At 40.1% G+C, this 16902-nt stretch overlaps 1 protein-coding gene across 1 annotated transcript; it reads right to left on the reverse strand.

The window, feature by feature from the left end:
* Nucleotides 1-5527: 5527 nt before the first annotated feature.
* atn1 (atrophin 1) lies at nt 5528-15338 on the reverse strand. The gene is made up of 9 exons (XM_067394556.1): nt 15249-15338; nt 14817-14918; nt 14361-14480; nt 11567-14271; nt 10975-11191; nt 9135-10605; nt 7168-7311; nt 6899-7079; nt 5528-5561 (listed from the first exon to the last, which is right to left on the reverse strand). Exons 1-9 carry the CDS (start codon nt 15273-15275, stop codon nt 5528-5530), a joined length of 5001 nt encoding a protein of 1666 aa, XP_067250657.1. The 5' UTR covers nt 15276-15338.
* Nucleotides 15339-16902: the final 1564 nt, after the last annotated feature.

The following is a 16902-nucleotide window of genomic DNA, read 5'->3' on the forward strand; positions in this document are numbered from 1 at the left end:
TCCCAACTTTTTTGAGATGTGTTGATGCCATGAAATTTAAAATCAACTTATTTTTCCCTTAAAATGATACATTTTCTCAGTTTAAACATTTGATATGTCATCTATGTTGTATTCTGAATAAAATATTGAAATTTGAAACTTCCACATCATTGCATTCTGTTTTTATTCACAATTTGTACAGTGTCCCAACTTTTTTGGAATCGGGTTTGTATATACACACACACATATATATATATATATATATATATATATATATATATATATATATATATATATATATATATATATATTTAAGATCTGAAGTACACTTAATTGTGTACATTTAACACAATGAAGAGTAATTCTTCATTAAGTCAGAGAAAATCGTTCATTCATTCCAAGAAAGATGATGCTGTTGAACTCACAATGACTAAGCTTAAATCCACACATTTCTGTAAACTCTGTCATTGCCATGGAGATGTCCAGCTGGAATGCAATGGAGGAGGATGTGCTTTTGGGAAAATAGCAGTAGAACTGGTTTGGTATGATTTGCTTCTGAAAAGAACTGGCCACACCCTATAGAAAGTAAAACTGGAATAACAGTGCAAGGTGAAAATACTGAATTGCAATTCAAAGATTACCCCTGCTCCATTTTGAAGACTTCATACATTAATAATTAATATGCATCTATTGTTTCTAAAAGTACCCCATATGTTGTGTGTATTATAATATATGGGTAATGCATACTAAAAAAATGAAATGTATTATTAAACATCTAAATTACATCTAAAAATTCATCTAAAATTCATTTCAGTTCTGTAGAAGGCAATCAGTCATTAATTTCTTGGAGTATTCTGTTTCTTTTTGTCACGTGGCAACAAATCGTCCACATCTGAGTTATGATCTTACTCATCTCGTGAGAAAATATGAGGAAATGAAAACCACAATATAGGCCCTGCAACTCATGCAAAAAGTGCTAATGTGCCATACTCACATTAACAATTACTTTAAAGAAAAATTGAACATGATTTTAGTTTCAGAATTACAAATATGCCGAAAATGTCAAGGTTTTCCTGTCCTGGAAAAAAGAGAGAGAAAAGGCTATTAAAAGGATGAAATTCATGGAAAAGTACTTTGGCATAATCTTATTAACAGTATTTAAAAAACAAATATTAAGTACTGTGACAGGTTGGTCGTGAAATACTCATAATTGAAAATCTACTTGAATATAGATACTTGCAATGCACAAGTTTAACAGTACAAATAATCAGATAAAAGTATGCATATCCAAGGGGAGGGCTCCAAGCTCAGAATTTTGTCCTGAACCCTGAATACTCCCCGTATCTCTGGTTAGGACAGTAACCACGCGATATAGGCCTTGGTTCAGCAATTTGATTGTGTTCTTCCCAAACTTTGTTAATAAAACATCATATAGTTTCAAAATGAGTGTGGCACACTGGCATAAACCCACAGATAGGAAGCAAAAATAGGAAGTCTCATAAAATGACATAATTTGATCTTTAATGAAAAAGTTGTCATGTTGTCAAATGTAAAAAGAAAAAAAAAAGTGAGCAATTGCTTTTGCTTCTACATAATGGAGTTGTGATGCCATCTAGTGGTGCAACGACATGATACGATCCAGAAACGTAGCTCACCTCACATTCTCACTGTGTTTTTCACCATGGTCAAGCAGTTTTGTCTGTTGTGTTTATGTGTACATTTCACTCTCAGTGAGTCACCCTCAACTGAAAGATTAATGACTAAATATTTTTCATTGCATAACGGTTTCAAAGTCTACATGATGTGACTTGAGGGAATTTAGTGAGGTCTCTGCAAATTCTTCACTAACACAGAACAAAATATTGTTTCTCTTTTAAGGTTCACACATCTAATGATACACCTATGTACTATATGTAGGGCTTTCTGACACACTTATTCAAGGTGACTGAGAAATGATTGACCCAGTTTTCAGTCTGCTCTTCACAGAGAGGGCAGAACAAATCCTGAGGCTCATAAATGTGAGTATGCTCAAATATCATTGCGCCTGCTGCAGCCATGGAACGGCAGCAAAGTTCCTTGATTATTACGCTGGAATGAGAGTATAGTTCCTAGCCATATCAGCCTAGAAAATCACAACTTTTTATTTTCCGTCGGTCTTAGTATACGATTTAACTACAGAAGAGTCAAGTTTTAAATAGGAAAAATATCAAAACTCTTTGGTCATTTTTAAGCGCAATGCTAACGGTCTAATCAGATTCAATGAACTATGCTAAGCTATGCTAAAAGTGGTACCGCCAGAACCGGAGATCGGCTGAATGAATTCGAAAACGGTAAAACTCAAGTGTTTAACTCTAGGGGAGTTGGAAAATGAGCCTATTTTCAAAAAAGTGGAGTGTTCCTTTAAATTTCATTTAGCTAATGATGATTTTATTTGCCCTTTAAGTGTTTTATTGTCTTAGTCTTAACAAAAATATGTTCTAAGAACATTTTGCTGACGTTCCCATTCAGCTAAAACATGATTTCTGAACATCTTAATTGGTTTTGCGAAAGTTAAAGAAAACATTAAAGGTGCCCTAGAATTAAAAATTGAATTTATATTGACATAGTTAAATAGCAAGAGTTCAGTACATGGAAATGACATACAGTGAATCTCAAACTCCATTGTTTCCTCCTTCTTATATAAATCTCATCTGTTTAAATGACCTCCAAAGAACAGGCGAATCTCAACATAACACCGACTGTTACGTAACAGTCGGGGTGTACGCCCCCAATATTTGCATATGCCAGCTCATGTTCCAGGCATTACACAAGGGCAGCCAGTATTAACGTCTGGATGTGCACAGCTGAATCATCAGACTAGGTAAGCAAGCAAGAACAATAGCGAAAAGTGGCAGATGGAGCAATAATAACTGACATGATCCATGATAACATGATATTTTTAGTGATATTTGTAAACGTTAGCATGTTGCTAATGTACTGTTAAATGTGGTTAAAGTTACCATTGTTTCTTATTGTATTCACGGAGACAAGAGCCGTCGTTATTTTCATTATTAAACACTTGCAGTCTGTATAATTCATAAACACAATTTCATTCTTTATAAATCTCTCCAACAGTTTAGCATTAGCCGGTAGCCACAGATCACAGCCTCAAATTCATTCAGAATCAAATGTAAACATTCAAATAAATACAATACTCACATAATCCGATGTATGCATGCAGCATGCATGACGAACACTTTGTAAAGATCCATTTTGAGGGTTATATTATCAGTGTAAACTTTGTTTATGCTGTTTAAGGCAAGCCCGAGCTCCGAGGGCGGAGAGCGCGAGCATTTAAAGGGGCCGCAGCATGAATCGGCGCATTTCTAATTATGCCCCAAAATAGGCAGTTAAAAAAATTAATTAAAAAAAATCTATGGGGCATTTTGAGCTGAAACTTCACAGACAAATTCAGGGGACACCTTAGACTTATATTACATCTTGTAAAAAAAAACGTTCGATGGCACCTTTAAGGGTGAATTTCATTATATAATTTTGCAAACTGTTATATGCGAAATTATTCTTTTGATTAATGTCTTTTATTAATTATTCCTTTTTATTAACCTCTTCTTTATGAATTCTAGTCATTGATAGCTATGTATTTATTTATCATTAATTGTTATATTCCTTATTTTGCTTCATTATTCTTTACATGTTATTGATTTCTTTAATCATAGCTATATTTTTCTACTATATGCTCTGATATGTTTGATTTTTTCCAAATGTTAGATCTTGGCGTCTCTTTTGTGCTGTAAGATCAAGTATGTGTATTTTCCATCAGAATTGATTACATGATGTACCTTTGTATCAAAATATATCTTTCTCCATCTCTGCAGACATGAAATAATGCAAGTACTGCGATGTTGTCTTAAAGGTATCAAAACAACACCTCGTATAGCCTATCTATTTTCATCTATCCTTGACATTTGACCAGCCACGCCAAGCTGTTACACCAACTGTAATGGATAAGTCTGTTTGACCTTTATATCTCAAAGATAGTCCATTTTTTGTTGATGTCCTACATAAAATTATAGTAACCACACACACACACACACACACACACACAAAGGCCTAAACACCTCCGAGGAGGATGTGAGGTGTAGAAAAATGACTACTGGAAAGTACTGTCAAATATGTGTCTACTTTTTCAAGATGTCCACTGTTTGGTGCATTTTTGAGTCAGTGTTTTTCTGGGAAGAAGTCACTTTTAGTAAGTTTTGAGTCAAGAATTGAGTAAAGCTTTAAGCTAAATAACTGTAAAACTTTTCTCCTCTGTACTCTGGTCTCTTGCGACTTTTCCTCCCACACGAGTCCGTCTCACGCTTGCTACATGTGTCTCTTATTAGCCACACTTATGCAATTCCTTATGTGTAATATGCTGCGAGAGAAAGAGAACAGAGAGAGACACGAGCTTCCTGAGGGATGCAAAAACTTTTAGCGTGTAGAAAAGCCCGAGACTACAACTTCTCATAATGTACAAAACAGGAACAGGAAACCATACATTTGGATGTGTCACCAAACAACAGCACTGGTTAAGACAAAAAAAATGAAATGACAAAATCTAACAATATTAAAAGAGAAGGTTATACTTTCGATGTTCCTTTCATGTCAGGTGTTACAGTTTCAGTTCTGGATGGGGTAAAATACCCTATTTTCAATATGAATAACCTGTAAAACAAGATTAAATAATTTTTTGTGGTCACTTTGACAGTAACTGTTAAACATAAATGACTCACACAGTCACAGATAAAGATTTATAGGAAAAAAAAATGGTATTTTATTTCCAGATTTTTCTTTTTCATTATTTTTTTTATCTTGCATTTCCCCTCCACAAGGTAAATTCAACATAAAACATTAAAAATAAACAGCGGTACCATGAAAATGTAAAAAAATAATAAAAAATAATGTTTATATAATCATATAATTATTAACAAACAAACAACATTAATAATTTTAATAAGAACACGATAAAGAAACATTATGAAGGTAAGCTGTTTATCTCATGCACCCTTTTATAAACACTCTTTCAGAGTGGTTAAGTTTTCCAAAACCAAACAAACAAATAAAAACAGATCAAGAATTTTAGCCCATTGGGCTTTTGTATCTAGCTACATGCAAAGACATAAAAGTGAGCTTGATTTTTAGACATTCTCTCTGGCATAATGTTGTGTACATAGACTGAACCACAGCCTAAACGCCTCTGCCTGCTGTATGAAACAACACATTGAGGAATCCTCCGGCAGGACGTTTGGGGAATATCCATTCTGTGCCAGTGTCTAGGCTGTGTGCCAGAGTTATACATCTCACCTTTTTGGAATATACACATTGTTTGCGACACCTGTATTTAGGTTAGTTCAGATTTAATGATATGTGTTCTGATGTCACATCCAAACTTGTATCCAGATTTGTTGTCATTCAGTGCTGAATTTTGAAATGATTGTTTTTTTTTTTATTATTATTTGCACTTCATCCCTTCTTCATTTTCTTGTCTTCATGTCCTCTGTGTTTCTCACAGCGTTTTGTCACTCTCTTTCTTTAGGTGGCTGCAATGGAAGGAAAAGGTTATACCAGATCAAAGATGAAAGAACAAAAAGACTGCAATGTAGTTTTCAAATTTGCAATTTTGTGTGGGGACAGGTGACACATGCTTTGAGTATTTATGATTTTGATACTGATTAAAATGTAAAAACTGAAAAAAATATTGGCCTTAAGTGGAATAATAGTTTATACATAATGTTAAAAATGATGGCTTTCAAATATAAGGCCCTATGCTATGTCTGAACTGTTTGCATTTTATTTTATACGTATTAACTTTTTATTATTTTAATTCCTTTTCCTGTTTTTATTTCATTTTAATGTATTTTATATATTTTATGTATCATCTTGTTATTTTTGACTTTTAACGCATTTTAAATATTGCTGTCTGGTTGAAAGAGCTGGGAGAATTAGGAAGAAAGCATTTGTGATTAGGTTAAAATTTGGTAAATTTGGATAAGGGGACAAACCATGGGGAAATTTGAGCTGTGGTGCATGGTCAAGATATCTCTGGATTAGTCAGGACACTTTCCAAAGGGGGAAATTTCCGAAGGGGAAATTTGAACTGCGTTGCATAGATAAGATATCTCCGAAAGGGGGATTGGGGCTGTGTGGTGCAGTTTGAGGTGTCTTGGCAGTGAAGATTGAAACTTTGTTTATCAGTTTGAATTGCCTTAACAGGTAGCAGTCCTGTCATGTGTGCAAGTGCAACTGGTTTTAAAAGGGAATGAGAGATGAGACTCTGATTGGTTAATTGGATGTTTATTGCACACCCATTACTCATTAAGAGACTAGGTGCAACCCTTTTGGACCATGCGGCCACTATTTTTTCCGTCGGTAAACTAACAAAAGTGGATTCGCATACACCCTAATTGCACCTGCGCCAGGCGTTTCAGACCATGTGCTTACATCAATAAAATAGGGCCTATAATGCTAAATGTCAATAATTACCCATTTTTCCCTCAGAAAAATACATTTAATGAAGGCATTGCTAAAAGTCTTTTTCAGCTGATTTTTCCCATTTATTTTCTCCACAGGGATTTTATAATATAAGTTATATATAAGCCATGAACCAAACCATTCAGCTCCAAAATAAATCACAAATTTACAAACTTGTATCACAATATTACTTCTTTATTACGTTGTATTTATTACTGTAGTTCTCGTTTATATGGTAACAGAAAAATCTTACATTGGGATATGTAAGGATCTCTCTTTAGGATTATGGGAGAAGCATGTACTACCGTTCAATCTTTTTAATGGTGATACAGTGGAAAAAAGCGGTATTGCCCATTGCTAGTGTTGTGCATTCATGTCTATGTACAGTATACATGTTTGCGCTCACCTGTAGTACTCGTCCTGTGCAAGGGAGTGATGATGGTGGTGGTGGATCCACTGCTGTTCCAGGGCGAGTCTCTGGAACTGAATCTCGGCACTCTGAGCCTGCTGCATTGCTTGGAGCTGGTGTGCTGCAGACATTGACCCACCCAGAGACGAGGACTGGGGCATCTCACGGAACGGACCACCTGTACACAACATGCAAGCAAATGTAGAAATCACTTAATACAGAGAAAGATGAAATATATCGCAACAGAACATCATTACACCTCTTACCAAAGAGCTGCTGTCGAAGCACCTCGCTGTCAGTGAGGGAGTGTGCCAGAATTGGAGGCCCAAGAGCAGCCCCTGGGTACGGCAGACGGGCCAGGGGAGACCCTGATGCCAGCGGATCCATCAGGGGGTGTACCCCTCCCGCGGCTGCCACCCAAATACGTAACAAAACAAAAGTGGGAAATTTAATAAGAGTAGCACAGTTTCCCAATGGCACTGTAGGTAAAAATGCTTGCTGTGTACAGGAACAGTGCTGCCATTATTCTTGGCTTTCACAACTCATCTTACTTCCATAGCCTGATGTATTTCCGAATGAAACTGGACATTTAAGCCGGCAGTAATTGTATTGTTGACGATGGTGCTGAAAGTGCTGCTTTTGTGATGCTGACAGCGTAAAAGTTACATTTCTTAAAGGGAGAGTTGACTCAAAAATGAAAATTTCATTCACTCACCTTCATGTTGTTCCAGATCTAGATCACATTTTTTCTTGTTTCAACTGTTTTGTCCATTCAGTGATTAATAGGGTACAAAACAACAGGGGACAACACTGGACCCCACTGCATTTCATTGTATGGACTTATAGTACAACATTTTCAAGAAATTCTTTTGTGTTCCACAGATGAAAGAAAGTGATATAGAACTAGAAAGAGACAAGGGCGAGTGAATGCATTTTTTTATTGGTGAACTATCCCTTTAATTGCTGCAAATACATTATAAAAATTAAGAAGCAAACATAGATAAACACTTGTCAAGTGAGTAATTGTAGCCATTTAACATTATGTACGAAATTGTTTAAGCAGTTTAATTATTTTGTTGTAGTCACATTTTTCATATGGTGACAAAAATATGTAATTTTCGATGACAATATATAATTTTATGTGATGAGAATGTGTAAAATGAAATTAAATGTTGAATATATTGTATATATTAAAATATTACAATGTATCAACATTTAACAAAAATTTGAATATTTGTGCACTGTTAATATCTTGTTTTGTTTTTTCTTTTGTAATATTTTGTCAACAGTATGCTTTAATTTTAATTTGGTTGATTATCTTATCATAATGCACATTTTCCAGTGTGTTTTTGTTATTTGTTGACAATCCAAAAACATTTCAACAAACACTTTTGGCGGTTCCAAACTATCTACTTCCAGACCAACACAATCTGTGATAGATTTAAAAATATCCTGGCTCTACAAAGTTTTATAATGGTAGTGAATGGGGGGCCTGTTTTGAAACCCCCCCCAAAAATATGCATCCATCCATCATAAATATAATCCGTAAGGCCCCAGGGTCTTAATAAAGGCCTTCTAAAGTGAAGCGATGCGTTTTTATGAGAAAAATATCCATATGTAAAACTTTATTAAATATAATAACTAGCTTCTGGCAGACGACCATACGCATACTGCGCAAGTCGACTTGCGCCAAATGAGTAACCCCTGAAGCAATGTATGACAGGATATAGTACTATTGTAAGCTTAGACACCTCTCACAATTTTAACAAATAGGGCTGTGCAATAAACTGAAGCTTCTCTTATTTCGAAATCCTCCTACATTTCTCTTTAAAATTTCTCATTTTAGACTTCTAATTTGTGACTGGTGTTTTGCTCTATCCTCTGAGCTTCCACGTTCATCACCACGTTCACTACCATTATAAAGCATGGTAGAGCCAGGATATTTTTAAATATATCTCTATTTGTGTTTGTCTGAAATAACATAGACATACACACCTAGGATGGCTTGAGGGTGAGTAAATCATGGGACAATTTTCATTTTTGGGTGAACTATCCCTTTAAGATTAACACTGTTTGAATGCAGTCAAAAACAGCAGGTTATTAATGTCTAGTCAACCACCTTGACCCATCACTAATAGTGACAGAATCAAATTTTGAATTTGCTGAAATGTTTATGCTGTGATACAGAGTACTGTGTAAAGTGTATGTGTGTGTGTGTGTGTATGGTGAATACCTGTGTCCTGCTGGTGTAGATGTAGGTGAGAGTGAATGTGTGAATGCTGGTGATGATGAGGAGTCACGTTCAGCATCTGTAGCCGGCCGAGAGAATCTCCTCCTCCTGTGCCTCCAGCAGTAGCTGTGCCTCCTCCTGCTGCTCCTCCACCTGTCCCTGCCCTTTCCCTGTCCCTCTCTCGCTCTCTCTCTGCGGCAGGCATCACTCTCTCCCTCTCCACGCTCCTTGCACGTTCAGTGCTGGGAGGAGTGCGAACAGGGGTGGGATATCGTTCTGAAGGCGGAGCCTGAGTTGGGAGGGGTGGGGGCTGACAGGAAGGGTGTGTATTTGGAAAGGTAGAGTGAGGAGAGGGGTGATGAAGAGATGAGGCTGTTGGAGGAGGAGGAGGAGGTGGCGGGGGAGGAGGTTGAGGGGGAGGGGCGGGTGCTGCTGGTGTCACTGGGGCTACGGCAGGAGCCTGGTGGGTGGGGAGTGAGGCTGGGAGAATAGAAGAGGTGGGTGGGACTGACAGAGGTGGAGGGACGGGATTTGGATTCCTAGCTGCTGCAGCTAAAGCTTGAGGGGGTGGCGCAGGAGGTGGAGTTGTACCATAAAGGGCAACCTCACTGCCAGGAGGCCCGCCTCCAGCTCCACCCCCCAGCAGCAAGGAGTGTGAGTGTGCGTGCGAGTGTGCGTGTGACAAAGCTATTGCCGGGTCGGATAAGGCTCCAGCTGTGTAGACACGCTCCTCGCTCTTAAACTCAAATCCTGGCTTCACACGCTCTCTTTGAGCTGCTACAGCATGAGGGAATCCCACTCCTCCAAGCCCCGCCCCAGCCAACCCACCAGGCCCGGGACCATGCCCTGGATGGGCGGGGCCTCCCTCTAGCCCGCCCCCATACAAAAAGCCCAGAATGGCAGCAGCCGTGGCAGCGTCGGCTGGAAGGTGGTGGGGGTGTGCGAGGGCTGGGTTTTGGAATTGGGACAGGAAAAATGAAGGGTGCACATGGGGATGAGCGTGAGCGTGCGAATGCGCATGTGGGTGAGGATGGTGATGAAGGTGGGGATGGTGTGCCTGTGCCCGGCTGGCAGCGCCCAAGGGAGACATGGCGTGAGGACGGGCATACTCGCTCAGGGTTCTGAGGGCTGGGGTATCAGGGCCCAAGTATGGACCCCCAAGCCCGATGCCAAGAGCACCCTGAGGGCCTCCGACAACTGGAGAGCCCCCTGCCATGGAAGGGAGGAGAAGAGAATGAGGAATGCTATGAGAGAGAGAGGGATGCAGAGGATGTGAGGGGTGAATGGAGTGGGGGTGTGAGGCATGGTGGGCAGGGTGGTGCTGTGGATGGACTGCTGGGTGTGAAGGGTTCACAGAGGACGAGGAAGATGATGAAGGGTCTAGAAGGATGGAGGATGAAGAAGGAAAGAAGAGTGAAGGGCCCTGGCGTGTGCCTGCAGCTCCTAACCCCGCACTTGCGGCACTGTCCTTCTGCTGAAAAAGGAGAAAAATGTTTGTAAAAACCTGACCAGTAATGTGTAAAGAGTCTAATAACTACAAGGAAAAACTCCACAAGAACTTTTTTTGCCATATTTTGTGGTGAGAAAACAACATTTTCCCCCCTGAATACAGTTTATTTTAATTTACTCAATGGGCAGATAGTTTTTTCTTGTTCTAAGCATAAACCTCACTAAACTATTAGATTTCTTTGAACACAGGATGTAACATCCTATGTAATTTAGCTTCTGAAGTAAATGTATCTAGAATGTTAATGTTAAAACTAGATACAAAACTAGATAAAATACTCAAAAATAAATATATCATTGTCTTTCCAGTGCTAACAACTTTATTGTCATTTTTTACCTGCAGATGTCTGTCCAGGTCCCTCTCCCTCTCTTTTTCTCTCTCTCGTTCCCGCTCTTTCTCTCGTAGGTCTCTCGCTCGCTGTTCAACCTCTCTACGAGCACGTTCTATTGCCTCATTTCTCTTCTTCCAAAGCTTAGAACCATCAAGCGGAACAAATAGAACGTCACTACGGGCACAAGAGTTCCCACTGCCCCGGTCAAGAACCCTGTGGAACCTGAAAGCAAATATGTATTATCTTTTCCACAATACATTTATACCCATTTATTTGGTATACAAGAATTCATGCAGACAGTGCTGATTTGAATTGAACATTTTTATCAGGAGGGACATCAGGTTATCTCCTAATCCCTTGTGTTTCCCTGACAATTGAAAATTGTTTTCCATGAACATCAAAAGCTGTTTTGATGTAAAAGTGGTGTTTTAAGATTTACCTTCATTTCTTAAACACAAATCATAATAAATTAAATTTAATTCAATTAATTGAGAAAACAAAGTATGGTTGAAAATATGGGTAACCAATTTATAACACATATAGTAAAAAATCTCTAATATCGTTTTGTTAGATTTTATTTTAGTGAACTGGTCTTACCGAGCTGATTGGCTGGCATGGATTGGAATGTCAACAGGTTTAGGTTCTGGGGAAGGACTTCGGAGAACTGGAGGTGGGCTCTCCAACTCCTCCCTCTCTTCTACTGGCTCCTCCTTGATGACAGGTGGTGGCACTGGGCCAGAAGATGAGTCAGAGTGACCATCTCCTCCAACAGATGTGCTGGGGGTTGAAGCAGTGTTGTTATGGCCAGGGTTACTGAGATGTGGTTGTATTTTAGTGTTTTGAGGGGAGTGCAATAGTGATGGAGTGCTAGTGTTGTTGCTGTTGTTGGGCACATTGCCACTGGCATTGCCGTTTCCATGGCTACTGTTGCCATGGTAAGAGCTACTGAAAGGAGTATGACTGCTTAAAGTGCCATGATAAGGAGTAGGTCTGCAACTTGATGTACAAGAGGTGGACACACCTGTTGCAGGAAGTGGTACAGAAGGAGCAGAGGTTGATGGGAAAGGAGGAAATCCTCCCATTGGATTGGTTGAGGGACTGGGAAGAGGTGAGAGCGGGGTTGGTGGAGTCTGATTGGATGAAGAATATGGGGCCTGTCGAGCATGACTGCCTGGAAGGGATGCAATGGGTGGGGGCTGACCATGTGAACTATTGGAGGGTGGAGGAGGTGGAGGGGGATAAGAAGTAGAGGGGGGATGTCCATGTCCAGAACCACTTGATGAAGGAGAAAGGGATGGAGGGTGACTGCGATTTGAATGAAGAGCAGATGTAGTGTTGTCCTTTTCCCTCTCTCTGTCTCTCTGCTGCATAGGCAACACTGTCTGGCCAGGATAGTGAGAGTGATGTGGAAGTGGAGGTCCTCCAGGATATTCTCGAGTAAGACTTGGGGCCAATCCAGGTGGGCTCGGGAACTCCCTTGGTACACCAGAAAGTGGGACAGAGGAAGCGGTTGATCCAGGGGGTGGGTAGGGATCCTTTGTCCCTGGAGGAGGGTACTCTCTTAAATAGTGCGGAGGGGGAGGAAGATCTGCAGCATTGGAATTTGCTTGGGGAGTCTGTCCTTGCAGAGTCTGCTGTACATTTGCATCCATAGGTGAGGGATAGTCTCTACTTGGAGGGATTGAATTGGCAGAGGAAAAAGGAGGGTGACCAGAGTTGTTTTGTGGTGAACTGGCTGGGTCACGGGTCACCAGGGTCGTTGAAGGTAAAACAGATGATGGGGCACCTACAGGTGCCTGGTTGGCATTACCAGCATAACTGTTACTCCCTGGCTCCCTAACCTGGCCTGCTAACTCTCCCCACCTACTGTCCTTGTCTCTTTGATGACATCCTCCCCCTCCAGTGTTTTCAGGTCCGAACTCCCGACCTTGTGCTTGAAGCTGCTGGTTCTGCAAAGGAAACTCCCTCCCAGTTCCTCGCTCGCGATCTCTAAACCCTGGTCCATATTCCCGACCACTCGGTGGTCCTGCAGGTCCATCCCGGTTTGAGCCATATTCTCTGCTTTGTCCAGGTAAAGAGTTCCCAAAATCCCGGCCCACATTAGAGTTGGTTCCACCACCACTAGAAGTGCTACCACAGATGCTACTGCTGCTGCTGTTTGCATTGCTACTGCTATTACTAGCAGGGAAGTCTCTGTTGCCAAACTCTCTCCCACTCCTCTCCCGCTCAGCCGTAGTGCCATACCTGGGCAAATACTCTTTGTGTGGGTGGGGATGAGGGTGAGATAGGTAAGGTGGGTGGGAGGAGTGTCGGGTGGATGAAGGAGAATTGTACACAGAGGGCAGCTGTTGCTGCACTGGGGGCTGCTGGCTTGGATGTGCATGGTGGTTACCCTGGTAACGTACATATCCCCAGTTGCCAGGACAACTAGAGGGAGGTCCCCCTGACCAGCTGGTAGGGGTGTAATGGTGAGTGTTTGGAGGAGGAGGTTGTTGAGGAACAGTACTAGTTTGTGGAAGCAAGGAGGGTGGAACACACTTATCACCTTTCTCTGGTTTGTCTACTTTACTTTCCCCACCTGGAGCATTCTGTCCCACCTCTAGAGGTTTCAGGGCAGGTGGAGGTGGGAGAGTCGGTGCATGGCTCACATTTGAATTCCCATGGGAATACTCAGCTCCTCCCACCCCAGGTTTCCCACATTGAGGGCCTGCTTTTGAAGGGATGCGACTGCAGGTGTGTAGCGTCTCTGGACCACCAGGACTTGTATACTCAATTTTGCTTGCAAGTTTGGAATCTACAGGGAAGTATGACTTCCTGTTGCTACTTGTATCACTTGCATTGTCCACCCTTCCACAATGAGATGTATAGAGGGATGAAGAGGACTTCAAGGAAGACAAATCTCCCTCAATTCCTCCCTCACTGTTCCTCTGGTCCTCTGGTCTGCCATCCTCACCCCTCCCTGTGCCTCTCCGTTCTTCTGTTACACATTTTGATGTCCCTCCATCTTTGTTTTTATCACCCTGCTTTGGGGAATCTGGAGAGTCAGATTCAGAATCCAAACTTGCCAAAGGGGAAGCAGAGAGACTCGGAGAAGAGGAACGATTGTCCTGGTCAATGTCCCGACCACTGCTTATGCTGCTGCTACTATTGGCTAAGCTGCCTCCAACTGAGCTCCGACTGCCTTGTGATTGGCCATCCTCATTGTCACTTTCTCTTGATTGACTGTTGCTTGACGTTGGAGGTGGAGCAGAAGTCGGAGTGTTAGTTGAAAGGGGTGGGGCTGGGGGATTGGAGGAGGAGTCCTGATGGCAAAATCAAATATCAATATATTTTTACATTTTTTTTTAATCTAATGCAATTGTATTCATAATTTCTAAAATGTTACCAGTACCTGGACTTTCTGTCTTTTGGGCGGCGGCACATGCTCCTCCCCTTCACTTTCTGATGAATCATGGCCTTGAGATCTTCGGCTGAAACGTCCACCAGCCAATTCCTCTCCAGTGGTTCTCTGCTTAATAGTATAATTTTAATCATGATGTGAGGCAGTTGCATTATTACATTTAGTGAAAAAAATAACAAAAGAACAACATTTCCCCAAAAGAAAATGCAAAAATAGCCAACCAAACATACAGTAAAAGCACAATAGTGTGGAATAGTGTTAAAAGACTGATCATGAACATTCAGAATAAGATACTCTTAACTTAAAAGATGATAAATAAAAGAATTCAGTGAGGTATACCAAGGATGACATTATCAAAGATGTAGAAAGTTACGACAATGGAGAAGAGCACAAAAATAAATACATAAGGATAAATAAAGAGGGAGGAAAAATTATAAGAATTCTTACTGTTTGCCTTTCATTGCGCTCTGCTCGAGAGGGGCTGGGGTGCGGACGTCTACCCCTCCTTTCCTCACTGCCCCCCCTCCTGCGTCCACTGCGAGCGGGCATCTGTGGCAATGCCCGACATGACCGAGGGAGGGCAAAGACAAACAGAAAAAAGAGAAAGAAAGACAGCATGACAAAATGAAAGCATAAGACAAAGAGAGAAAAGGAGTAAGAACTAAAATCATATTTTGTTCAAATACTAAGTAGTAAAATACCATTTTAATACAGGGGTAAATCTACTACGCATATCCAAATACTTTGTAATAACACATATAAGTGTACTTAAAATGGTTCTGACTGACTTATTCTATGGTACAAATCAGTAAAGACTTAAATCTACACATACTGTAGTCCACCTTTAAGGCTGATCTCAGTATGCAGTAATGCCCTCACCGATTCTTTGTGGGTTCGGGTCTTCATGACTAGCTCTCTATGTGGTCCATTCCTTCCAGTCAGCCATTACAGAAAGCGGGAGTGTGACCACAAACGGGATGGTTGGCCTACAGGCTGCCTATCATAGCACTGAATCTTTGAAACCTGGGGGAAACAGAATGAATACCACTAAAGTCAAAATAAACTTTACCATAGCATTAGTATATTAAATGTATTTCTATTTGTTATCAGATATTTAATCAGAAAAGTTATTAATCTCTTGATCTTGCCAGGAAAAAGTAAACTGTTAATTTAATTCCATTCTGAAGTAATATGAAGAGGTGATGAGATTGGTCCACTGTTCTTAATTAAACTGTCTAAGTGCAAAATGATAATCTAATGTTCTCTGATAAATCTATCATAATCAATGATGGAACTATCTGTGATTAAACAATCTTTAATTATCATGATATTACTGTTTTATAAACAAAAAACTTCTACTATTTGCAGTGGAGAACAGTATTGCGGTACAGTATAAGAAATATATTTTTTTATGTTGACTGCATGGTACTTCAGAGGATTTGTGGTACTCTGAAGCTGAGCTTTAGTCATCAATGTTGAATGGAGCTCTGCAAAAATCATCTACTGCAGCCAACATAGGGAGAGGCACTGCTTTCAAGATCAACAATCTCTAAATGCAACATGCACAGAAATGCATACTTAATATTAAGTTAGCACGCTCATGCATGTGCATGCATAGTCATGATTTAATACATGTTTATATGTAAAAATAATAAAACAAAAAGTTTCATTCACGTTTCAGGTATTAAACTTTAATTCAAACACAACTTTAATGTCATAGAAGCCATCTCGATTTTCTCTTTGCAGAAATTCTTATCACTGTCAGAGAGGAAATTTTGACTGGGAGGTTCTTTACAGCACACATATTTAGTTATTTTTCTTCCATCTTTTCATCTCTTTCCTGCTTATGATTTCCTTCTCTTGTTGCTAGCCTCACTGACAGCAATGTATTTTTAATTTCGAGGCCTATTTTTCTGTTTCAATTATAGTCATGCAATATTAGGATAATTCATACACAATCACTTAGCAGTGATGCAATAATCCACTGACATACAATAACATTGCTAATTAACCTCATCACAGTTGAAGTGAATCAACTTTTTCTGATTATGAGGCATATGTTGGCCTTTTTAAAACATATTAAAACCTTAACTATGAGAAACACTGAATTTCTTCATGACAAAAACCAGCTGACACTATCTCTTGCTTGAGTAATTAGTACAGATAATTAGTTTGAAAAGACATAACTCCTCCTTTGCCAGTCATAGTGTAGTTAAGAGGTTAACTAAGTCACTCCAGTATTTCAAGTCAGCCTCTAGTCTTTCTCTCCTCTCACACACACACACACACACACACACACACACACACACACACACACACACACACACACACACACACACACACACACACACTTCATTTATTGTGAATGAGACTATATATAGCACACTAACAGACTGAGTGAAGCCAGTGAGTGTATTTAGCGCCACCTTCAAAACTGCAAAATGTACATTTACACCCAAACCACTGAACACAAGAGAAAAACCACAGCACTAATAAATATTACATATAAACAGATTTACAGGCTGCTGACAAC

The sequence above is a fragment of the Chanodichthys erythropterus genome, chromosome 2, assembly GCF_024489055.1.
Source record: "Chanodichthys erythropterus isolate Z2021 chromosome 2, ASM2448905v1, whole genome shotgun sequence".
NCBI classification, from domain to species: domain Eukaryota; kingdom Metazoa; phylum Chordata; class Actinopteri; order Cypriniformes; family Xenocyprididae; genus Chanodichthys; species Chanodichthys erythropterus.

Coding starts and splice junctions, on each gene's coding strand:
- atn1 (XM_067394556.1), bottom strand. CDS start 15,275: ATGAAGACCCGAACCCACAAAGAATCG. Junction 14,272..14,360: donor CCAAAAGACAGAAAGTCCAG/GTACTGGTAACA, acceptor TTTTGCCATCAG/GACTCCTCCTCCAATCCCCC. Junction 5,562..6,898: donor GCACAGGACGAGTACTACAG/GTGAGCGCAAAC, acceptor CTTCCATTGCAG/CCACCTAAAGAAAGAGAGTG.